The sequence below is a fragment of the Bos indicus genome, chromosome 2 (genome assembly GCF_029378745.1).
Source record: "Bos indicus isolate NIAB-ARS_2022 breed Sahiwal x Tharparkar chromosome 2, NIAB-ARS_B.indTharparkar_mat_pri_1.0, whole genome shotgun sequence".
Classification (NCBI taxonomy): Eukaryota; Metazoa; Chordata; class Mammalia; order Artiodactyla; family Bovidae; genus Bos; species Bos indicus.
The window spans coordinates 41,196,433-41,222,295 of NC_091761.1; the positions used below are offsets into that span (position 1 = coordinate 41,196,433).

Sequence of the window (25,863 nt, forward strand, 5' to 3'; positions counted from 1 at the left end):
ATTTACATATTTCTAACTTAAGGAATATCGCTGCAGGCCAGACGTATACATTGAGTTTTTTTAATAGACTGTCCACTGATTTTATTTCAGTGATATCGCACAATGAACTCTTGACTTTTGAATAACTTTGAAAGGACTGAAAACTGGTACAATGTGACTTTGATGTCTATTACATTAGGTATGCAAATCTTTGTTAAAAATGAAAGCCTGGTATTTAATATTTAAGGATACCAAGAAACAAATATTAATAAAATTACTAACACAGTGATTTATTCTCAAGTATGAAATAATTTAGGGCCAAATAAACTCTTCTCAAATTCTCACTCCTTTAAAACCTAAGCAAAGAAATCAAATACTGCACACCAAAAATGCACTCAATCATTCAAGTATGTGAATACTTGCTTTGTGCACAATACTAAATGGTCATCAGACCAGAGATGAAAAAATAAGACAAAACCTTTGATTTAGGAGATCACAGCCTTATACAGAAGCAAAATTATAAACAGATACCCCACTAAAAAGCAATAGGAACAAAGCAAGACATATATGTATATATAGAAAGATAACGAAGAAGGAAGTAACTGATACTGGTCATTGTGGGTGAGATCAGAAATATCATTCAGAAAAAGAGACATATGAACTGAGCTTAAAATATGTGGAAAAGATACATGATTAAAAGAGGAAATATAAGAAAAGGAATGGATATAATATATTCAAAGTATAATGAAGGCAGTAAAATTAGAGACAGATTACATGAGACAGAGGCATTAGGATTCATGAGATTATCATATGTTAGGTGCTGGAAAAATATTTGTTGATTGAGGGAAAAAAAGCCTGAATAAATAAAACCATGAATTATCACTGGACTTTGTTCACTGAGTAGATAAGAGAAATCTCTATGGTATCTCAGAGAAGGAAATGGCAACCCACTCCAGTATTCTTGCCTGGAGAATCCCGTGGACAGAAGAGCCTGGTGGGCTGCTGTCCATGGGGTCGCACAGAGTTGGAGATGACTGAAGTGACTTAGCATGCATGTATGCACTGGAGAAGGAAATGGCAACTCACTCCAGTATTCTTGCCTGGAGAATCCCAGGGACATAGAAGCCTGGTGGGCTGCTATCTATGGAGTTGCACAGAGTCAGACATGACTGAAGCGACTTAGCAGCAGCAGCTATGGTATCTCAGTCCTCAACTTTACCCTGGCCTCTTTTTTGTTATCCTTGTTTTACTCCTTCAATGTTCCTTTCTATATCAACATTGATTATCCCTCATTGTATCACTGTCTGTTTATCTTTCAATTATGATTCATAAAGCTACATTAGTGTACACTAGTAAAAATGGATAAAAGTCAACTCAATGTTGCATATGCATGATTTATATGTCATACTTTCTATCAGTCCTATATCAATATTATTATGCAATATAAATTATTAAGAATAATCTGCTAAAGTTCCAAGCTGTCAAAAAATAAATATATATGTATCATCCACTTCATTAAAATAATATCCTTCATGTTAGAAAACAGTCCCAAGCTTCAATATTTTCACAAAATATTCAATGCCAAATTTGAAGACCCAACTACTGCTTAGTCAAGCAAACAGCATTTATAATAAAATACTACAAACTGTATTTCTATTGCATCAGATTTTTTTATCCTATTCTTTATTGGTATGCTGTACACACAAATGCTGATACTTTTAGAAAGGATATTTTTACTATAATAACTTGAGAAATTAAAATGTAGCTTTAATAATATCTAATTGGCATGTTAATTAAAATAATGATTCATTTACTTTTATAAAATAACAGGTATATTCTGTTCCCATGGAAACATAGTATCCATTATTACAGCAAAATATTTGGAAGCTGTGCTACATAAAGTTTCAACTGCACTGGTTACAGTTCACCCTTGTCAATTAAGCAAAAGCAAATGGAAAGAGACTGAGTTTCGGGTTTATAATGAATGGACGGATTGTCTTGGATCCAAGTCTTTTACTATAAGCCACACTCACTATTTCATTTTGTCAATAACAGAAATTGAATAAAACACATTTAAATGTTATATAACTAGGTCAGTTAGAGTTGCTGAAATGTCCCAGTGGTTCAAGAAAATTATGAGACATAGAGACTGGAGATGAAAGCAAGTGGATACCTTCTTTAGCATTGTAGTTTTAAATTCACATATTGAAAAAAAAAAAAACCAGTCACTCATGTATGACTTATTTCACCTCAGATATTTGAAATCCTGCTCAGTTTCACTTGTAAACATCTGTGGAGATCATGCTCCAAACCTCATACTAGAGTCAGAAAAATATTACACTGCACCTGTATAGGTTTTGAAGGTTTTTGTGAAGAACAGCATCATTAAGTTTGACAAGTGGACTGTAGGGTATGTAGTGAGCAGTAGCAATAGCATGCTAAGGTGATCTAAGTCCAAAAATAAAAAAGTAGCATATAGCACTTGGTATACTTCTGCTGCCAGACAGATGCACACTTATTTGAAAAAATTAGAGCCTCCTTCTTTTCCTTTCTTGGAAAGGTTTTGGTGCGAGCATTTCCATCCAGTGACTATAAGCTTCTGTGGGTGGTTTTGCTTTCTTGAAATCAGAAAGCCATCTCTACAAGAGTACAAGATATAACCAATGGGATTCTGTTTAAAGTACTCTGTAGAAAAACGATTTGTAGATAATCTGATTTTGAAATGTTATAGGAAAATTTTTTTTTCAATATATGTTCAACCTTTTAATTTTTACAGGAGATTATTTTCCAATAGTCAATTGCTCAGTCATCTGCCCATGAAATAATGTACTTCAAGGAAATAGTGTCTATGTTTTTGAATCATGCTTCCAGCTTATGATTCTCAATCTCATTTTAACACACAAAGAGCTTGGGCACTTTGAAGAAATAACTCATTCCGGGTCTTAAACAAGAAATGCACAAGGTGAAACTCGGACTTTTTATACTGAAAAACAAGAAACCTGTCAAAATCCAAAGTCATGTAAAAAGGACACAGGAAACAAGTCAATTCGGTTAGTACTGATAAGAGATGGAGGATTTCAGCATGAAAAAGAATAACAAGTACTATTAATAGAAACACTGAATGTACAAAAACCCATGAGCTCATAATGACACTTCAAAACATATCTCTCTATAGAAACAGATATAGACAGACACAGCTACAAAGAGAGACAAATGCTCAAACAGAATAAAAGAGAAAAAATAAAATTTCTGGTTGTGATTGGAGGTAGCTGGAACACCAACCCTTTAGACAAAAACTGGCAATTAAATAGAAAATTAATATTCAGGGTGTTATGGAAGGAATTTGTGTCTACTCAAAATTCATAAACTGAAACTCTAAGCCCCCATACCTTAGAATGTGACTATATTTAGAGACCAGGCTTTTAAAGAGGTAATAATGATTAAATGAGATCACTAGTGTGGGGTTTAAGCCAATGTGACTAGTGTTAATATATGAGAAAGGGAATACGAAAAAGGGAAACCAGCAATGCTGGAGCACAAAGAAAAAGCCAGGTGAGGGCACAGTGAAAAGACTGCCATGTGCAAGCCAAGGAGACAGAGCTCAGGAGAAACCAAACCTGCTGACATCTAAGTTTTAGACTTGCAACTTCCAGAACTGTGGCAAACAAATTTTTTAAAGTGTTGTTAACCACTCGGTAGGTGGTAATTTGTTATGGTCACCCTAGCTAACCCAACTAATACATTAGGTAACTAAAAACCTCTAGTCATTCAGGGCAAGTTTGCCTTTACAGTATCATTCCTGATAATAAATTATACAAGAAATTACAAAGTAAGAAAATCACCACCGTTTTTCAATCCCAGATGAAATAATGATTCAGGCAATGATCATCAACGGATACTAAAATCATGAAAAAAGTTGATTGGAAATTAACAACAAAACAACCTGTCTGGGACCACCTTCATCCCTCAACCTGTCTCCATCACTAAAGTGGAACAAGCAGATATTACCTGTACCCTATGTGATATGACATTAATTACATAGTATCAGCTTTGAAATATTTTTGTCAAAAAGATAAACCTAAATTCAATTACATGTTTGGCTTTCACTTCCAATTCTCATAAAATACAACTATAGATGCAGGTACATATTTAGTAAGACCGTGAGGAAGCAGACAAGGTTAGAAAGTAAGACATTCTGCCCACTAATTGTTTTGCGTTTTTAATTAGGTGACTGGAGATAAGGGAGTGGGAGACTGGATTGTATATACAAGAGACCCTTTGGATTCTGGGGGTAAAAAACATCAGTGAGAAACTGATGAAATTCAAACAAAGTGTATAGTTTAGTTAATAATACTGCACCAATACTAACTTCTTCCCTTGGATCATTGAACTATGGTTATACAAGATGGTAACATTGAAGGAAGGAGGGTAAATGCTATTCTGCAACTTACTGAAATCTGCAATGTTCAAATAACTAAAATTATTTCAAATTTGAAAGTTAAAAAGAAAGAGTGACATACAACAAATGCAAAGTGCACAGTGTCCTTGCTTCCCAATTTGGACATTTAATTACAAAGAGACATTTTTTAAGACAACTTGTGTGTGTGTGTGTGTGTGTGTCTGTATGCATTCACTCAAGTCATGTTGGACTCTTTGCAACACCATGGACTGTAGCCCTCCAGACTCCTCTGTCCATGGGATTTCCCAGGCAAGAATATTGGAGTGGGTTGCTAGTTCCTACTCCAGGAGATCTTCCTGACAAATTGGGAAATTCAAAGATGAATTCAATCTTAGATATACTTAATTTTGTAGGTACGATAATAGCATTACGAACGTAGAAGAACAAAATATTTTGAAAGAAACAAATACAGATGTAATTAGAGATGAATGTCATGGTGCCAAGGATTTGACTTTTAAAATTCTATACGAAGTGAGAAAAGGAAAATTCATGATGATTTTTCATTGATATGGGTTGAATCTGGGGATAAGTATATGGGAGTTCATTATAACATACTTTCCACATCTGTGTTAGTTTTTAAAAGGTTTATATTCTGTAACCTCTGCTTGGTCATGCAATAAGAACAGAGTTCTGGGCTCACTCAGCCCTGACCCACATCAGTCACTGGCTATATATATGCTATTGAATCCCACAACTGCCTTATGACCAATGAGGACTGCCTGGCAATGTCTGTGCCTACTATGAGCCTGCAGGAGAATCTCACAGATATTAATAATAAAGAAAAGTTTTAGTAACTAAAACACAAGTGCTACAGGATTTTTATTAACACTGCTGCTGCTGCTAAGTCGTTTCAGTCATGTCCTACTCTTTGCAACCCCGTAGATGGCAGCCCACTAGGCTCCTCTGTCCCTGGGATTCTCCAAGCAAGAATACTGGAGTGGGTTGCCATTTCCTTCTCCAATGCATGAAAGTGAAAAGTGAAAGTGAAGTTGCTCAGTCGTGTCCGACTCCTAGCATACTACCAACTTCCAAAAAACAAAATGTCAGATGTATCAGTCACATCCGTTGGGTTGCCACAACAAAATACTTCAGGTGGGGTGACTTAAACAACAGAAGTTTATTTTCTAAAAACTCTTGAAGGTGGAAGTCCTAGATCAAGATACCAGCCAATTCAAATCCTGGGGAAAGCTCTCGTCCTGGCTTGCACACAGTCACCTTCTTGATAAGACCTCACATAGCCTTTTCTCTGTACGGGTGAGTGGAGATGGGGAGAAAGAGAGAGACAGAGAGAGAGAAATGTCTCTTTTCCTCTTCTTATGAAGCCACCAATCCTATTGGATTAGGGTCCAACCCTTCAGGACCTCATTTTAACCTTAATTACCTCATAAAGATCCTCCAAATGTAGTCACCTTGGGGTTCAGGGCTTCAACAAATGAACTTAGAGGGTTAAAATTCAGTCCATGGGGCTTCCCAAGTGGCTAAGTGGTACAGAATTTGCCTGCCAATGCAGGAGAAACAGGAGACGTGGGTTCAATCCTTGGGATGGGAACATGCCCTGGAAGAGGGAATGGCAACCCACTCCAGTATTCTTGCCTGAAAAATCCCATGGACAGAGGAGCCTGGTGGACTACAGTCCAAGGGGTCACAAAGAGTTGGATATGACTGAGCAACTGAACAATCCAGACCACAGCACATATCAATGGAATATTTGTTCTGACTCTCCCACCACCACCAAGGGTGAGGGGACAAACATCTCTGAATGACCAAGTGTGGCTCAGTGTTTTAATCTAGGAACATGAAGGGAGAAACAATTACAGAAAAATGATTAGCTCAGTCTCCAACAGACATATTAAATAAGAGAATTTCTTAGTTGATGAATAAATATGACTGGTTAACTAGGTTTTACTTTTTGTGAGTTTTCTTATTGCCCATTTTCTGAACCCCAATAGGATAAATGTAAAACTTGTTTGAGATGTGGATTGAATATAAAGTACAGAAACAACCAGAGAGTAAAACAAAGGTTAAAAAAATAAGACAATAGCATGAAATTAAAGGGGGGAGATTTAGCAATTAAAAAGCACTTCCCAATAAGGAAATCTATTAGAGCAGGGAAAGTTCTCCTGGGGAAAGTATCGAAGTCTTAAGAACCAAATCACTTCAAATAGATTAGACAAAATCATCAAAAATGGCAGTAAGAGAACAGTCCCTCAGGAGGAAGATAGGGGTGGGAGGTTGATTAGATAATGTAATAGAACTGTCTCATCTTTAAATGTCCATGATTCTAAAATTCTGTAAGATTTTTAGACAGCTTGATCACCCTGTAGAGACTTTAATTTCATTTTTTATGACACAGTTAATAGGTGAACAGCAGTGATCATGCAAGCTTGGCCTGGCTTGCTCTCTGGGGCTTGGGTTACTGGCACTGCACTAACTATAGCTCTAATGTAAACCTCAATGAAACCAATAATTACTAAGTAATCTCTGTGCAGAATTTCCATCAGTCATCTAAGGCTCATATCAGCACTGCTAATGCAGAATTATTGAAATTTAAATCAGAAGTGTTTATCCAACACTGTGATGAGATAAAGTGATTTGAGACTGCTTATCATGATTAAGGCTGCAGATTGCAGGTTATTATTAGAATGAAAAAGGAATATGCAGTAAATGGGAAGAAATCCAAACATGAGTTCTTATTATCTGGGGGAAGAAAAAGATTGTATCTTGAATGCAATTAATGCACTAAAATGACTGTAATAGGTGTTCTGTTTTTTTCTCACATTAGTCACTTTTATAGCTGAGGACATGCATAGATATGACATAATGCCTCAGGGCTAAATGACTTGTCAGGAGAACAAAAACAAAGTCCTGAGTTGTTTAAAATCTCTCATAAGGCTTTATCTTTAAGATATGAAACTATTATTAGTGACTAAAGTAAAGGTCAATGAGAAACTGCAATACGTATAAAAGAACTAACTCTGAACTACACTTTAAAACCATATATCAGAATATATCTACAGAATAATTATTCACACATATGAAAATGTCACTTCATGGAAGTTTTTCAAAACTTCCATAAACTGCAAGTTTAATGGTAGGTTATTTACAAAAACATTTGCTGATGTATTCATACTTTTCTATCATCTTATAACCCAAAGTTATAAAGAATACTGTCAATCAATACATATCCATTTACATTTATTAAATAACAGATATAATTTTTTATAGTCAATTTTTAGTGCTTTTAGGTTTGTAACAGTTCACACATACTGAATGATATTTGTGGATGTGCTTTTCTTCCCCAACTCTAATCTGATCTCTTTTGGCTTAAGACTCTCATTTATCCAAACACCAAATTGTGTGAGATAGATAGATGATAGATAGGTAAGTAGATAGAGGGATAGACATATGTATATGTTAGTATATATCTATATTTGTATCGACGGCGCACAGAGCACGGGCAGCTGCGATGGCGCACAGAGCACAGCCAAGAGGAACTACCCCACGTCCGAGATCGGGGGCAGAAACCAGGAGGACCCCATTCCCGAGGCGCGGCGGCCAAGAGGAATTACCCCATGTCCGAGGTCAGAGGCAGTGGCCGAGAGTGCCAGGCTGCGACGGTGCAGGAATGGCCGAGAGGAGCTACCCCACATCCGAGGTCAGGGGCAGGGGCGGGGAGGAGCTACCCCACGTCCGAGGTCAGGGGTGGCAGCCGAGAGGAGCTACCCAATGTCCGAAGTCAGGGGCAGCGGCCGAGAGTGCCAGGCTGCGACAGCACAGGAGCAGACAAGAGGAGTTACCCCATGTCTGAGGTCAGGGGCAGTGGCCAGGAGGAGCTACCCCACGCCCGAGGCCAGGGGCGGCGGCCAAGACAAGCAACCCCGCATCCAAGGAGCGATGGCTGCGCGGGCACAGGAGGGCCTAGAGGAGCTATTCCATGTTCAAGGTCAGGAGGGGCAGCAGTGAGGAGATACCCCTCGTCCAAGGTAAGGAACAATGACTGTGCTTTGCTGCAGCAGCCATGAAGAGATATCCCACATCCAAGGTAAGAGAAACGCAAATAAGACAGTAGGTGTTGCAAGAGGGCATCAGATGGCAGACACACTGAAACCATAATCACAGAAAACTAGTCAATCGAATCACACTAGGACCACAGCCTTGTCTAACTCAATGAAATTAAGCCATGTCCTGTGGGGTCACCCAAGATAAGCGACTTAAGGTGGAAAAGTCTGACAGAATGTGGTCCACTGGAGAAGGGAATGGCAAACCACTTCAGTATTCTTGCCTTGAGAACCCCATGAACAGTATGAAAAGACAAAATGATAGGATGCTGAAAAAGGAACTCCCCAGGTCAGTAGGGGCCCAATATGCTACTGGAGATCAGTGAAGAAATAACTCCAGAAAGAATGAAGGGATGGAGCCAAAGCAAAAACAATACCCAGTTGTGGATGTGACTGGTGATAGAAGCAAGGGCCGATGCTGTAAAGAGCAATATTGCATAGGAACCTGGAATGTCAGGTCATTGCATCAAGGGAAATTGGAAGTGGTCAAACAGCAGATGGCAAGAGTGAACGTCGACATGCTAGGAATCAGAAAACTAAAATGGACTGGAATGGGTGAATTTAACTCAGATGACCATTGTATCTACTACTGTGGGCAGGAGTCCCTTAGGAGAAATGGAGTAGCCATCATGGTCAACAAAAGAGTCCGAAATGCAGTACTTAGATGCAATCTCAAAAACGACAGAATGATTTCTACTCGTTTCCAAGGCAAACCATTCAATATCACAGTAATCCAAGCCTATGCCCCAACCAGTAATGCTGAAGAAGCTGTGGTTGAACGATTCTATGAAGACCTAACAAGACCTTTTAGAACTAACACCCAAAAAAGATGTCCTTTTCATTACAGGGGACTGGAATGCAAAAGTAGGAAGTCAAGAAACACCTGGAGTAACAGGCAAATTTGGCCTTGGAATACGGAATGAAGCAGGGCAAAGGCTAATAGAGTTTTGCCAAGAAAATGCACTGGTCATAGCAAACACCCTCTTCCAACAACACAAGAGAAGACTCTACACATGGACATCACCAGATGGTCAACACCAAAATCAGATTTATTATATTCTTTGCAGCCAAAGATGGAGAAGCTCTATACAGTCAACAAAAAAAAGACCAGGAACTGACTGTGGCTCAGATCATTAACGCCTTATAGACAATTCAGACTGAAATTGAAAAAAGTAGGGAAAAACACTAGACCATTCGGGTATGACCTAAATAAAATCCCTTATGATTATACAGTGGAAGTGAGAAATAGATTTAAGGGCCTAGATCTGATAGATAGAGTGCTATGATGAACTATGGAATGAGGTTCGTGACATTGTACAGGAGACAGGGATCAGGACCATCCCCATGGAAAAGAAATGCAGAAAAGCAACATGGCTGTCTGAGGAGGCCTTACAAATAGCTGTGAAAAGAAGAGAAGCAAAAAGCAAAGGAGAAAAGGAAAGATATAAGCATCTGAATGCAGAGTTCCAAAGAATAGCAAGGAGAGATAAGAAAGCTTTCCCCAGTGACCAATGCAAAGAAATAGAGGAAAACAACAGAATGGGAAAGACTAGAGGTCTCTTCAAGAAAATTAGAGATACCAAGGGAACATTTCATGCAAATATGGCCTCGATAAAGGACAGAAATGGTATGGACCTAACAGAAGCAGTACATATTAAGAAGAGGTGACAGGAATACACAGAAGAACTGTACAAAAAAGATCTTCAAGACCAAGATAATTACAATGGTGTGATCACTCACCTAGAGCCAGACATCCTGGAATGTGAAGTCAAGTGGGCCTTAGAAAGCATCACTACGAACAAAGCTAGTGCAGGTGATGGAATTCCAGTTGAGCTATTTCAAATCCTGAAAGATGATGCTGTGAAAGTGCTGCACTAAAAATGCCAGCAAATTTGGAAAACTCAGCAGTGGCCACAGGACTGGAAAAGGTCAGTTTGCATTCCAATCCCAAAGAAAGGCAATGCCAAAGAATGCTCAGACTACCGCACAGTTGTACTCATCTCACACGCTAGTAAAGTAACGCTCAAAATTCTCCAAGCCAGGCTTCAGCAATATGTGAACCGTAAACTTCCAGATGTTCAAGCTGGTTCTAGAATAGGCAGAGGAACCAGAGATCAAATTGCCAACATCCGCTGGATCATGGAAACAGCAAGAGACTTCCAGAAAAACATCTATTTCTGCTTTATTGACTATGCCAAAGCCTTTGACTGTGTGGATCACAATAAACTGGAAAATTCTGAAAGAGATGGGAATACCAGACCACCTGATCTGCCTCTTGAGAAAGCTGTATGCAGGTCAGGAAGCAACAGTTAGAACTGGATATGGAACAACAGACTGGTTCCAAATAGGAAAAGGAGTACGTCAAGGCTGTATATTGTCACCCTACTTATTTAACTTATATGCAGAGTACAGCGTGAGAAACACTGGGCTGGAAGAAGCACAGGCTGGAATCAAGATTTCCGGGAGAAATATCAATAACCTCAAATATGCAGATGACACCACCCTTATGGCAGAAAGTGAAGAGGAACTAAAAAGCCTCTTGATGAGAGTGAAAGTGGAGAGTGAAAAAGTTGGCTTAAAGCTCAACATTCAGAAAACGAAGATCATGGCATTCAGTCCCATCACTTCATGGGAAATAGTGGAAACAGTATCAGACTATTTTTCTGGGCTCCAAAATCACTGCACATGGTGACTGCAGCCATGAAATTAAAAGACGCTTACTCCTTGGAAGGAAAGTTATGACCAACCTAGATAGCATATTCAAAAGCAGAGACACTACTTTGCCAACAAAGGTCCGTCTAGTCAAGGCTATGGTTTTTCCTGTGGTCATGTATGGATGTGAGAGTTAGACTGTGAAGAAAGCTGAGCACCAAAGAATTGATGCTTTTGAACTGTGGTGTTGGAGAAGACTCTTGAGAGTCCCTTGGACTGCAAGCAGATCCAACCAGTCCATTCTAAAGGAGATCAGCCCTGGGATTTCTTTGGAAGGAATGCTGCTAAAGCTGAAACTCCAGTACTTTGGCACCTCATGCGAAGAGTTGATTCACTGGAAAAGACTCTGATGCTGGGAGGGATTGGGGCAGGAGGAAAAGGGGAAGACAGAGGATGAGATGGCTGGATGGCATCACTGACTCGATGGACGTGAGTCTGAATGAACTCCGGGAGTTGGCGATGGACAGGGAGGCCTGGCGTGCTGTGATTCATGGGGTCGCAAAGAGTCGGGGACACAACTGAGCGACTGAACTGAACTTATACATAAAGATAGCAAGCTCCAAAATGCAACACAGATGAAGGGAAAAGTAAAAAACAAGTCAAAACTAAAAACAACTAATATATTTTCTTCTGAGCCAGTGATAATCATACTGTAGTTGAAAACTATTTTCTTACATGCACAACTTTTAAAAAATTCTGATCAATTCCCAATAATCAATATTCCCTTTTGCACAGTATGATGTACAGCAATTTTTACTCAGTGTAGCTTTTATATAGAATTTTTCTTTTTTTTTTCCTTTTCTTTTTTATTTTTTTAAAATTTATTTTATTTTTAAACTTTACAATATTGTATTAGTTTTGCCAAATATCGAAATGAATCTGCCACAGGTATACCCACGTTCCCCATCATGAACCCTCCTCCCACCTCCCTCCCCTACCCTCCTTCTGGGTCGTCCCAGTGCACCAGCCCCAAGCATCCAGTACCATGCATCGAACCTGGACTGGCGACTCGTTTCATACATGATATTATACATGTTTCAATGCTATTTTCCCAAATCTCCCCACCCTCTCCCTCTCCCACAGAGTCCATAAGACTGATCTATACATCGGTGTCTCTTTTGCTGTCTCGTACACAGGGTTATTGTTACCATCTTTCTAAATTCCATATATATGCGTTAGTATACTATATTGGTGTTTTTCTTTCTGGCTTACTTCACTCTGTATAATAGGTTCCAGTTTCATCCATCTCATTAGAACTGACTCAAATGTATTCTTTTTAATGGCTGAGTAATACTCCATTCTGTATATGTACCACAGCTTTCTTACCCATTCATCTGCTGATGGGCATCTAGGTTGCTTCCACGTCCTGGCTATTATAAACAGTGCTGCAATGAACATTGGGGTACACGTGTCTCTTTCCCTTCTGGTTTCCTCAGTGTGTATGCCCAGCAGTGGGATTGCTGGATCATAAGGCAGTTCTATTTCCAGTTTTTTAAGGAATCTCCACACTGTTCTCCATAGTGGCTGTACTAGTTTGCATTCCCACCAACAGTGTAAGAGGGTTCCCTTTTCTCCACACCCTCTCCAGCATTTATTGCTTGTAGACTTTTGGATCGCAGCCATTCTGACTGGTGTGAAATGGTACCTCATAGTGGTTTTGATTTGCATTTCTCTGATAATGAGTGATGTTGAGCATCTTTTCATGTGTTTGTTAGCCATCTGTACGTCTTCTTGGGAGAAATGTCTATTTAGTTCTTTGGCCCATTTTTTGATTGGGTCATTTATTTTTTGGAAGTTTTGGCCACAGCAATCAGAGCAGAAAAAGAAATAAAAGGAATCCAAATTGGAAAAGAAGAAGTAAAACTCTCACTATTTGCAGATGACATGATCCTCTACATAGAAAACCCTAAAGACTCCACCAGAAAATTACTAGAACTAATCAATGATTATAGTAAATTTGCAGGATATAAAATCAACACACAGAAATCCCTTGCATTCCCATACACTAATAATGAGAAAACTGAAAGAGAAATTAAGGAAACAATTCCATTCACCATTGCAACGGAAAGAATAAAATACTTAGGAATATATCTACCTAAAGAAACTAAAGACCTATATGTAGAAAACTATAAAACACTGGTGAAAGAAATCAAAGAGGACACTAATAGATGGCGAAATATACCATGTTCTTGGATTGGAAGAATCAATATAGTGAAAATGAGTATACTACCCAAAGCAATTTATAGATTCAATGCAATCCCTATCAAGCTACCAACGGTATTCTTCACAGAGCTAGAACAAATAATTTCACAATTTGTATGGAAATACAAAAAACCTCGAATAGCCAAAGCGATCTTGAGAAAGAAGAATGGAACTGGAGGAATCAACCTACCTGACTTCAGGCTCTATTACAAAGCCACAGTTATCAAGACAGTATGGTACTGGCACAAAGACAGAAATATTGATTAATGGAACAAAATAGAAAGCCCAGAGATAAATCCATGCACATATGGACACCTTATCTTTGACAAAGGAGGCAAGAATATACAATGGAGAAAAGACAATCTCTTTAACAAGTGGTGCTGGGAAAACTGGTCAACCACTTGTAAAAGAATGAAACTAGAACACTTTCTAACACCTTACACAAAAATAAACTCAAAATGGATTAAAGATCTAAACATAAGACCAGAAACTATGAAACTCCTAGAGGAGAACATAGGCAAAACACTCTCCAACATACATCACAGCAGGATCCTCTATGACCCACCTCCCAGAACATTGGAAATAAAAGCAAAAATAAACAAATGGGACCTAATTAAACTTAAAAGCTTCTGCACAACAAAGGAAACTATTAGCAAGGTGAAAAGGCAGCCTTCAGAATGGGAGAAAATAATAGCAAATGAAGCAACGGACAAACAACTAATCTCAAAAATATACAAGCAACTCCTACAGCTCAACTCTAGAATTTTTCTTTATTTGATTACATTAACTAGTTATTCCTTTTCATTAAAAATATTCTAAATTTATCATAAAAACATTTTTATTAATTATTAAATATTAATTCTTAATTATTTCTATTATAAATAATCTCAAGAAAGTACTATATACCAGGCAAAGGAACACCCTCATGAAATATATATTCTAATGGAAAGGGACACAAAAGATAAACAACTGAATGACATCATGCTAGAAAATAATAAGCTCTTTGAAGAATAACAGTGAAAGTGAAAGTCACTCAGTCGTGTCCAACTCTTTGTGACCCCATGGACTATATATTTAGTGGAATTCTTCAGGCCAGAATACTGGATTGGGTGGCCTTTCCCTTCTCTAGGGGATCTTCCCAAACCAGGGATCAAACTCAAGTCTCCTGAATTGCAGGGAGATTCTTTACCAGCTGAGCCACAAGGAAAGGAATAATAAAGCAGTGTGACTAATGGAGCAGGCATCCATATGTTAGGTGTCAAGAAATAACTCCCTGATGGGCAGATGTGTAAATAAAGTAAGCAACGGAAACCATGAAAACATCTGGCAGAACCGGGGTTCATCAAAAGGACCATGAATGCAAAGGTCCTGGGTGGGTGTAAAGATGGCAATTATAAACAACTGTAGTTGCGGGGGCAGGGTGAGAGTCCACCATGACTGCAGGGCAAAATGCGAGGCAATGAATATTAAGAATGGAGTCAGGGAGACTGTCATGTGAACCTCATAAATTGGAGGAAGGATATACGGAAGACAGGAAGGGGATCTATAGCCAATCAAATCCCAGGAGGGCTTCATATACACCTACGCTTAAGTACATAAGGACAAAACTGGGTTGACTCACACATTTTCCATCTATTCAACTTTGATTCTTTCTGGTGAACAAGGTCATGTATAATAAGTCTATAATTAAATTACAGAGAAGGACACTGTTGAAAGCTGACTCTACAATCAATATTAATGTCTAAGGCAGTTTTAGTAAACAAAAAGAGGTAAAGAATTGAATAAAATCCACAAAATCTATTTGTTAATACCGATTATTAATATAGTTCTTTGGAACAGAATTAGCTGTTGATACTTGTTAAATTCCTGAGAATTTTCTACAACAGAATTAATAACCATACATGTTCACCTCTTTAGGACTGAGTTATATTCAAAACATATATTTAAGAAGCTAAGGAGGACCTTTTCCTTAAGCAGAATGAAAACAAGAATATAGAAGAATAATTATATAGAAACATGGCTTCTATATAGGTGGCACAGTGGGAAAAAAATCTGCCTGCCAATGCAGGAGATGCAAGAGATGAGGGTTCAATCTCTGGGTTGGGAAGATCTCCTGGGATAGCAAATGGCAACCCACTCCAGTATTCTTGCCTGGAAAATTTCATGGACAGAGGAACCTAGTGGGCTAAAAGACCATGGGGTTGCAAAGAGTTGAATACGACTGAGCAACTGAGCACACACACAGACATGACTCTAAAGGAAATGTTTATATTGAATAAAAGTCAAACAAATTAGGCAACTCTACTTTCCTATCTAACTACTGGGGCTACGGCAGCTATTCCTGCACATTCAACATGCCATAAATACACCAGCCTTGTCTCTGTGGAAGTCACGGTGCCTGCTTTTAACTGTCTTACCTATTTATGGCTGTGATCTTTTCTAGAATTGCTATCTGGCTCTAAAAGTACTTTGTTAAATTGCCTGGTTTACAATAAATCCTTTTGTTACCACTGTATTCCTAGGATTTGACAAAGATCTTAAAATGTTCCTGGGTGGTCACCTTTCACAATAATGTACATAACATTACTGATTATATATTTTTCACCCAAAGGCCCTGTAAAGCATTTCTACTGAGATTAAATTATAAAAGAAAAAGACCAAAAAGTGAGCAAAAATCATTTTATTAGCTTACTATATTGTGATCTCCTCCTTTAAAATACTTCATTTTTATATACAATTTCACCATGACCTGTACTATTATTGTACACCACGACTTGTACTATTATTGTGTGTGTGTGTGTGTGAAGTTACTTGTCATGTCCAACTCTTTGCAACCCTATGGACTTTAGTTTGTCAGGCTCTTCTGTCCATGGGATTCTCCAGGCAAGTATACTGGAGTGGATTACCATTCCCTACTCCAGACAGTCTTCCTGAGCCAGAAAATCGAGCCTGCATCTCTGGTGTCTCTTGCATTGGCATGCATGTTCTTTACCATTAGCACCACCCGGGAAGCCATACTATTGCTATACCTATATATTATATTAAGAATGATATATTTGAAAATGTTGCTAATAATTCATAAAATGATATTTGTCCCCTAGGAATGGAGATATGTCATCAATGCCAAAAGTTACTTAAGTACTTAAAACCAAGAGAAATCACCAAAATTAGTTTAAAAAGAAAAGTTATCTCTTTTAAAAAGAAAAGCTATCTCTTCTTAAAACATGTGTGTATCAGGTAATAATCTTGGCATAAATTTTGAGGAAGAAACAAGACAGGAGAAAATGTGTGCAGATTGGAATTGGTGACACCATTTAGAGAGAATAATAGTAAGTGTGCAGTGAGTGGCAACTCTGTAGACACCACAAGAAGTTGATTAATATATGCATTTTTATATGTGCTGTGAGTTTTGACAATTTATCTGGGGCATGTAAACCCAATTTTGAAACATATTATTACATGGACAATGCATTTATCTCTGATGCAGTAGGGTATAATGTATAGTTCTTCATAGGTGAGGAAGGTGCCAGTTGACACCATTAGCATTTGTAACTCAAAATCTCCCCCATTTCTAACATTTTGTTCTTAGGGTAAAAAGGTTGAATTGATAAGATCAATAACAATTTTTTTCATATTTCAGTTTCTACAGTGAAATCTGTTTCAATTTACTGGATGATGCCAACATTTAACATATTTTATTTCATATTTTGCCAAGATAGTCATAAAACTGACCCCAAACAATAAATTTACCTTGAACAGTGGCATATCATCATATCTATATAAAGCTATGCTCTTATCAGCAGTCACTGAAGTAGGCAAAACCAGGTAAGGAAAAGGGAAAACTGGAGTTAAATTTGGATCCTAATAGAAGAAAACTCTGTCAAATAGAATGTGGAATCAGAAAATGGAAACACAACTCCAATCTATGATTCTGAAAAAAAAGTAGAGCAGATCTCATGAGACATGGATATCCTGCTCTTCAAAAACAGACTTCATGGATGGTAGGTTCCTATCTAGTAATCTTCAAGTAGAGGCTTGAGGTTTGCATTTGGAAAAGACTGCTGTGCCAGGTAGAAAGAAAGTGGGGCACGGCTGCGAGCTGGTTACTAATGAAGGCACATAGGCTAGGAATAAAACAAAAAACACGGGACAGCAGCCCCTGCTGACACGAAATATATGAAAAAAAAAAACTCTTTAGCCATTCAAAATAATGCTTAGGGGTATATTCCAGATACTTACTCTCTATATATCCTGGGTTAATAAGTTAACTTCAATTGCTTACTAACATCAATTCCCGCATCTGAAAAAACAGAAATGACAATAATAATAATACCTAGCTTATCTCTATTGCTGGGATTAACAGAGACACTGAATGAAAACCATATAGGAGACACATAGAATGTGCTCAATAAACTTTAGTTTTGATTATTATTAATATACATAATATCTATAAAATGAAGCTTTTATTGCCCTTTTTCCAGCTTCATTCACTGACTATGTCATATGTCAGGCAATCTGATTGCCATATGATATACCAAAATAATCTGTAGACAAACTATTTTAATATCTCTTGACCTGGTTATGGGAGAACCAAATAAATCAAAACAAACTTTTGTAGAGCCCAAATCAACTGCCAGTGTTGTACTGTGCCTGTAAGAATGAGAAAACAGATCTGTCAATGTTTAAAAACAAAAAATTCTTTAGTCTGAAAAAAAGGGAGTACCATGGAGACAGAATCACTGGCTTACCATGAAATCAATATCCTACAAAAAATGTGAAACAACTTCAGAAAGTTTCTCATTTCTAACAGAATTCAAAAGATTCTGTGGCTTTCACAACAGAATGGTTATAATACACTAGGAAAACTTAGACTGAATTTTTTTAAACATTTATTTAAAATTAAAAATATATATATATAGCTTATTCACTCTGTTGTATAGCAGAAACTAATACAACATTGTAAAGCAATTATACCCCAATAATAAAATTTAAAAATTTAAAAAACCATATATATACATATATATATACACATATGTGTATATATATATGTATATTACCTTTTGTCCTTACACTTCTTTTTCAATTAACAAATAGGACAAGTGCAGTATGCCCCACACTATGAAAAGGCAGTTTGTCAAAATTTCCTTGATTAAATAAGTGCCTGTTTGGTTGTACTGAGCTTTTGATCACCATTGCATTAAGAGATCAATTTGAGTAAAGTTTCACCCTTCTAATATTGATTCCTCTCATTGAGGGTGATGACATTCAAATTTTCTTTTGTATAATACTCAGTCAATAGGCATTTATATAAGGAATAAATAAATCCCACTCAGTGATATTTGTCATGCTCTTAGAATAGGTCCTAAAATTTCAAGTTGATTCAAGATATTTTTGGTAAATTAAATCTTTTTCCTCTTAGAGAATTTTCTACTTAATTGTCACTAGTAAGAAAGGCTGCTGAGTGAGACTTCCTTTGCCCAACAATTGACACCTAGGGAACAATCTAAAACCCAAGAACGTTTTTAGTAGTTTTAAAATTTTTATTTTAAAGAGAACTTAAAACAACAGGGACCACACCTTCCTTCCAGGCTTATTAAGTGTGGCAGCCACTGTACATGCTCCATCAATTGTGTTCGACTCTTGTGTGATCCGCATGGACTGTAGTTCGCCAGGCTCCTCTGTCCATGGGATTTTCCAGGCAAGAACACTGGAGTGGGTTGCCATTTCCTCCTCGAAGGGATCTTCCCAACCAAGGGATTGAACCCATGTCTCTTACATCTCCTGCACTTGCTAGTGGATTCTTTACCACTGCACCACCTGGGAACTGGATGAAATTCCACCAGTCTTTGTAGCACAGCTGCAATTCTCCTTCTCATATCCTTTTTCACTAAGACAGCTCAAAGCACCCTGAAAATTGCTTCTTTCCTGGACATACTGAAACGGGAGCATGGAGCAACTCATGGCAGTGGGACAAGAACGGACAAGACGTGGTAGAGCAAGGGCTCATGGTTAGTTGATGGAGGCCAAAGGGAGACAAAGCTGCTGCTCTCCAAGGAAGTGATGGAAGGGCTTGAAACAAACTTGAAAACTGTCCCCAAACATTCTTGTCTTCTTCATTAGCAGAGCTCCCAAAGAATAAAAGCATAGGAAATCACTTTAGAGGCATCACCCTCTGTTCCCTATAACACTTCATACACCTGTCTTATTTTTCAGATCCATTTTTATATTTTCTTGTTTTAATTTATTTTAAATTAGAATTATAGTCATTTTATAATGTTATATTAGGGATCTAATTAAAAACTTCTGTGCAGCAAAGGAAACTATAAGCAAAATAAAAAGCCAGCTTACAGAATGGGAGAAAATATTTGCAAATGATGCAACTGGCAAGGGATTAATCTCCAAAATATAGTAATAGCTCATACAGCTCCATAAAAAAAAAAAAATCAAAAAATGGACAGAAGACCTAATAGACATTTCTCCAAAGACATATAGATGACCAAAAGGCACATGGAAAGATGCTCAATATCACTAATTATGAGAGAAATGTAAATCAAAATAACAGTGAAATATCACCTCACACTGGTCAAAGGCCATCACTAAAAAATCTACAAACAATAAATGCTGGAGGGGCTGTGAAGCAAAGGGAATCCTCTTACACTGTTGGTAGGTATGTAATTTGATACAATCACTACAGAGAACAGTATGGAGGTTCCTTAAAAAACTAAATAGAACTACCATATGACCCAGCAATCCATTCCAGAGCATATACCCAGAAAAAAAACACAATTCAAAATGGTACATGTGCCCAGTGTTCACTGGAGCACTATTTACAATATCCAAGACTAGGAAGCAACTGAAATGTTAATCAACAGATGAATGGATAAAGATGTAGTACATGTATAATGGAATATTCAGTTCAGTTCAGTTCAGTTCAGTTGCTCCACCATGTCTGACTCTTTGTGACCCCAGGAATCACAGCACGCCAGGCCTCCCTGTCTATCACCATCTCCCGGAGTTCACTCAAACTCATGTCCATGGAGTCAGTGATGCCATCCAGCCATCTCATCCTCTGTCACCCCCTTCTCCTCCTGCCCCCAATCTCTCCCAGCATCAGAGTCTTTTCCAATGAGTCAACTCTTCACATGAGGTGGCCAAAGTACTGGAGTTTCAGCTTTAGCAGCATTCCTTCCAATGAACACCCAGGACTGATCTCTTTCAGAATGGACTGGTTGGATCTCCTTGCAGTCCAAGGGACTCTCAAGAGTCTTCTCCAACACCACAGTTCAAAACCATCAATTCTTCGGCACTCAGCTTTCTTCACAGTCCAACTCTCACATCCATACATGACCACTGGAAAAACCATAGCCTTTACTAGATGGACCTTTGTTGGCAAAGTAACGTCTCTGCTTTTCAATATGCTATCTAGGTTGGTCATAACTTTCCTTCCAAGGAGTAAGCGTCTTTTAATTTCATGGCTCCAATCACCATCTGCAGTGATTTTGGAGCCCCCCAAAATAAAGTCTGCCACTGTATCCACTGTTTCCCCATCTATTTCCCATGAAGTGATGGGACCGGATGCCATGATCTTCGTTTTCTGAAGGTTGAGTTTTAAGCCAACTTTTTCACTCTCCTCTTTCACTTTCAAGAGGTTCTTTAGTTTTCCTTCACTTTCTGCCATAAGGGTGGTTTCATCTACATACCTGAGGTTTTTGATATTTCTCCGGGCAATCTTGATTCCAGCTTCTGCTTCATCCAGCCCAGCATTTCTCATGATGTACTCTGAATATAAGTTAAATAAGAAGGGTGACAATATACAGCCTTGACGTACTCCTTTTCCTATTTGGAACCTGTCTGTTGCTCATGTCCAGTTCTAACCGTTGCTTCTTGATCTGCATACAGATTTCTCAAGAGGCAGATCAGGTGGTCTGGTATTCCCATCTCTTTCAGAATTTTCCACAGTTTACTGTGATCCACATCGTCAAATGCTTTGGCATAGTCATTAAAGCAGTAATAGATATTTTCCTGGAACTCTGCTGCTTTTTTGATGATCCAATGAATGTTGGCAATTTGATCTCTGGTTCCTCTGCCTTTTCTAAAACCAGCTTGAACATATGGAAGTCATGGTTCATGTATGCTTGAAGCCTGGCTTGGACAATTTTAAGCCTTACTTTGCTAGCATGTGAGATGAGTACAATTGTGCAGTAGTTTGAGCATTCTTTGGCATTGCCTTTCTTAGGGATTGGAATGAACACTGACCATTTCCAGTCCTGTGGCCACTGCTGAGTTTTCCAAATTTGCTGGCATATTGACTGCAGCACTTTCACAGCATCATCTTTTAGGATTTGAAATAGCTCAACTGGGATTCCATCACCTCCACTAGCTTTGTTCATAGTGATGCTTCCTAAAGCCCACTTGACTTCATATTCCAGGATGTATGGCTCTAGGTGAGTGATTACACCATCATTATTATATGCGTCATGAACATCTTTTTTGTACAGTTCTTCTGTGTATTCTTGCCATCTCTTCTTAATATCTTCTGCTTCTGTTAGGTCCATACCATTTCTGTCCTTTATTGAGCCCATCTTTGCATGAACTGTTCCCTTGGTATCTCTAATTTTTCTGAAGAGATCTCTAGTCTTTCTCATTCTATTGTTTTCATCTATTTTTTTGCACTGATCACTGAGGAAGGCTTTCTTATTTCTCCTTGCTATTCCTTGGAACTCTGCATTCAGATGGTTATATCTTTTCTTTTCTCTTTGCTTTTCATTTCTCTTCTTTTCGCAGTTATTTGTAAGGCCTCCTCAGACAGCCATTTGGCTTTTTTGCGTTTCTTTTCTTGGTGATGGTCTTGATCCTTGTCTCCTGTACAATGTTATGAACCTCCATCCATAGTTCATCAAGTACTCTATCAGATTTAGTGCCTTAAATCTATTTCTCACTTCCACTGTATAGTCATAAGGAATTTGATTTAGGTCATAGCTGAATGATCTAGTGGTTTTCCGTACTTTCTTCAATTTAAGTCTAAATTTGGCAATAAGGAGTTCATGATCTGAGCCACAGTCAGCTCCTGGTCTTGTTTCGCTGACTGTATAGAGGTTCTCCATCTTTGGCTGCAAAGAATATAATCAATCTGATTTCAGTGTTGACCATCTGGTGATGTCCATGTGTAGAGTCTTCTCTTGTGTTGTTGGAAGAGGGTGTTTGCTATGACCAATGCATTCTCTTGGCAAAACTCTATTAGCCTTTGCCCTGCTTAATATGTACTCGAAGGCCAAATTTGCCTGTTACTCCAGGTGTTTCTTGACTTCCTACTTTTGCATTCCAGTCCCCTGTAATGAAAAGGACATCTTTTTTCGGTGTTAGTTCTAAAAGGTCTTGTAGGTCTTCATAGAATCGTTCAACTTCAGCTTCTTCAGTGTTACTGGTTGGGGCATAGACTTGGATTACTGTGATATTGAATGGTTTGCCTTGGAAACGAACAGAAATCATTCTGTCGTTTTTGAGATTGCATCTAAGTACTGCATTTTGGACTCTTTTGTTGACCATGATGGCTACCCCATTTCTCCTAAGGGATTCCTGCCCGCAGTAGTAGATATAATGGTCATCTGAGTTAAATTCACCCATTCCAGTCCATTTTAGTTTGGTGATTCCTAAAATGTCAACATTCACTCTTGCCATCTGCTCTTTGACCACTTCCAATTTGCCATGGACCTAACATTTCAATTTCCTGTGCAATATTGCTCTTTACAGCATTGACCTTGCTTCCATCATCAGTCACATCCACAACTGGGTGGTGTTTTTGCTTTGGCTCCATCTCTTCATTCTTTCTCCAGTTATTTCTCCACTGATGCAGCAACATATTGGGCACCTATGTTCATGACCTGGGGAGTTCATCTTTTAGTATCCTATCTTTTTGCCTTTTCATTCTGTTTATGGGGTTCTCAAGGCAAGAATACTGAAATGGTTTGTCATTCCCTTCTCCAGTGGACCACATTCTGTCAGACCTCTCCACCATGACCTGTTCGTCTTGGGTAGCACTACACAGCATGGCTCATAGTTTCGTTGAGTTAGACAAGGCTGTGGTCCATTTGATTAGATTGGTTAGTTCTCTATGACTGTGGTCTTCTGTCTGTCTTCCCACTTCTGGAGAAGGTTAAGAGGCTTATGATGGGAGAGACTGACTGAAGGGGCAACTGGATCTTGTTCTGATGTGTGGCTTCATGCTCAGTAAGCAGACTTTATTTTTTGGGCTCCAAAATGACTGCAGATGGTGACTGCAGCCATGAAATTAAAAGACGCTTACTCCTTGGAAGAAAAGTTATGACCAACCTAGACAGCATATTAAAAAGCAGAGACATTATTTTGCCAACAAAGGTCCATCTCATCAAGGCTATGGCTTTTCAGTAGTCATGTATGAATGTGAGAGTTGGACTATAAAGAAAGCTGAGTGCCGAAGAGTTGATGCTTTTAACTGTGGTGTTGGAGAAGACTCTTGAGAGTTCCTTGGACTGCAAGGAGATCCAACCAGTCCATCCTAAGGGAGATCAGCCCTGGGTGTTCATTGAAAGGACTGATGTTGAAGCTGAAAATCCAATACTTTGGCCACCTGATGCAAAGAGCTGACTCATTTGAAAAGACCCTGATGCTGGGAAAGATTGAAGGTGGGAGGAGAAGGGGACGACAGAGGATGAGATGGCTGGATGGCATCATTGACTCAACGGGCATGAGTTTGAGTAAACTCTGGGAGTTGGTGATGGACTGGGAGGGTTGGCATGCTGCAGTCCATGGGGTGGCAGAGTTGGCTGGACTGAGAAACTGAACTGAACTGATATTCAGTAAATCTTTAATCCAATTTTCTGTTGATGGGTGGAGCTGTGTTCCTTCCCTGCTATTTACCTGGGGCCAAAGCATGGTAGAGGTATGAAGATAATGGTGACCTCCTTCAAAAGATCCCATGCATGGACTGCTACATTGAGTTCCCCCAACCCTGCAGCAGGCCACCTCTAACCCCCGCCTCTACTGGAGACTCCTCGACAGTCACAGGCAAGTCTGAAATAGTCTCTTGTATGGTCACTGCTCCTTTCTCCTGGGTCCTGGTGCACAAGGTTCTGTTTGTGCCTTCCAAGGGTCTGTTTCCCAGTCCTGTGTAAGTTCTGGCAGCCTCTATGGTGGAGTTAATGGTAATTGCCTCCAAAAGGGCTTATGCCATACCCAAATCTGCTGCACCTAGAGCCCCTGTCTCTGTAGCAGTCCACTGCTGACCCATACCTCCACAGGAGATGTTCAAACACTGTTCTGTCTCAGTCTCTGTGGGGTCCCTGGATCCTGGTGCATATAAGGTTTGCTTAAGCCCTCTTAGCATCTCTGGCGGGAATGGGGTTTAATTGTAAATGCGAATTCACCCCTCCTACCACTTGCTGGGGCTTCTCCTTTGCCCTTGGAATGGGGGTATCTCCTCACATCTGCTCCAGTGCCTACCGTCTTACTGGGGTTTCTCTGACCTTGGACATGGGGTATCTCCTCACTGCCAGTCCAGTGAAGCAGTCTTATAATAAGTGTAAGCTTCCCATTTGAATTATGATCTTTGGTTCAGCTCTAAGAAGTACTAGTTTAACCACTGCTGCTTCTGCTTCCTGGTAAGAGCCACTATTTAGGCCAGCTCCACTAGGACCGCTCGGTGATTTGCAATGCAGCTGTAGGTGATCATCATAATGGGTGAGCTAATGAAGGAAAAGCTCCCAGCACATCTAACTGCCCGGGACAGTCTTGGGGCGGTGACTGGGGTGGGTTTTACCCTTTGACAATGGTGTAACTTTTGTCACAAAGGTCAGTTCAGTTCAGTTCAGTCGCTCAGTCATGTCCGACTCTTCGTGACCCCATGAATCACAGCCTGCCAGCCCTCACTGTCCATCACCAACTCCCGGAGTTCACTCAGACTCATGTCCATCGAGTCAGTGATGCCATCCAGCCATCTCATCCTCTGTTGTCCCCTTCTCCTCCTGCCCCCAATCCCTCCCAGCATCAAAGTCTTTTCCAATGAGTCAACTCTTCACATGAGGTGGCCAAAGTACTGGAGTTTCAGCTTCAGCATCATTCCCTCCGAAGAAATCCCAGGGCTGATCTCCTTCAGAATGGACTGGTTGGATCTCCTTGCAGTCCAAGGGACTCTCAAGAGTCTTCTCCAACACCACAGTTCAAAAGCATCAATTCTTCGGCGCTCAGCTTTCTTCACAGTCCAACTCCCACATCTATACATGAACACAGGAAAAACCATAGCCTTGACTAGACGGACCTTTGTTGGTAAAGTAATGTCTCTGCTTTTGAATATGCTATCTAGGTTGGTCATAACTTTCCTTCCAAGGAGTAAGTGTCTTTTAATTTCATGGCTGCAGTCACCATCTGCAGTGATTTTGGAGCCCAGAAAAATAAAGTCTGACACTGTTTCCACTGTTT

General features: G+C 39.1%; 1 protein-coding gene across 3 annotated transcripts in view; it reads right to left on the reverse strand.

Moving 5' to 3' along the window:
- KCNJ3 (potassium inwardly rectifying channel subfamily J member 3) overlaps positions 1-25,863 on the reverse strand; it is a 194,047-nt gene that overhangs the window by 37,578 nt on the left and 130,606 nt on the right. The window contains exon 3 of one of the 3 annotated variants that reach the window (XM_070767790.1): positions 17,650-17,710. The exons of the other annotated variants lie outside the window; for them this stretch is intronic. Within the exon in view, the coding sequence (XP_070623891.1) occupies positions 17,667-17,710 (44 nt within the window). The 3' untranslated portion in view covers positions 17,650-17,666. The remainder of the gene's footprint in view (positions 1-17,649; positions 17,711-25,863) is intronic. 3 annotated transcript variants of the gene reach the window in all.